General features: G+C 37.0%; 1 protein-coding gene across 1 annotated transcript in view; it reads left to right on the top strand.

Annotated features, from left to right (window-relative positions):
• Positions 1-250: 250 nt before the first annotated feature.
• TRIADDRAFT_60998 (uncharacterized protein) overlaps positions 251-651 on the top strand; it is a gene marked incomplete at both ends in the record, with an annotated part of 1,347 nt that continues 946 nt past the window's right edge. Inside the window, one exon of the mRNA XM_002116971.1 lies at positions 251-333. Coding sequence (XP_002117007.1) covers positions 251-333 — 83 coding nt within the window. The remainder of the gene's footprint in view (positions 334-651) is intronic.

The raw sequence follows: 651 nt of genomic DNA, 5'->3' as shown, positions 1-651 counted from the left end.
TCCTTCTTTCCCTTTTTTAGTATCCATCCATCCATATTTCGATGATGCGATAGAGTACAGTACAAAAATGGAATACCTAAGACTGGACCGAATCTCTCCACTTGAAAGCGAGTTTCTTTCCACTTTTGAATACTCTCTCAGTCTTTTTATCGTACTATACCTTCAATAAACATATGCAATAGTTCCTTCTTTCCCTTTTTTAGTATCCATCCATCCATATTTCGATGATGCGATAGAGTACAGTACAAAAATGGAATACCTAAGACTGGACCGAATCTCTCCACTTGAAAGCGAGTTTCTTTCCACTTTGAATACTCTCTCAGTCTTTTTATGGTATTATACCTTCAATAAACATACTGTATGCAATGGTTCCTTCTTTCCCTTTTTTAGTATCCATCCATCCATATTTCGATGATGCGATAGAGTACAGTACAAAAATGGAATACCTAAGACTGGACCGAATCTCTTCACTTAAAAGCGAGTTTCTTTCCACTTTTGAATACTCTCTCAGTCTTTTTATGGTATTATATCTTCAATAAACTTATGCAATGGTTCCTTCTTTCCCTTTTTTAGTATCCATCCATCCATATTTTCGATGATGCGATGGCTGATGCGGTCTCCATGATACCGGCAAGAGCGGAAGACAATACT

Source organism: Trichoplax adhaerens, genomic scaffold, assembly GCF_000150275.1.
Source record: "Trichoplax adhaerens TRIADscaffold_19 genomic scaffold, whole genome shotgun sequence".
Lineage (NCBI taxonomy): Eukaryota > Metazoa > Placozoa > Uniplacotomia > Trichoplacea > Trichoplacidae > Trichoplax > Trichoplax adhaerens.
This window is presented reverse-complemented; position numbering and strand designations above follow the sequence as displayed.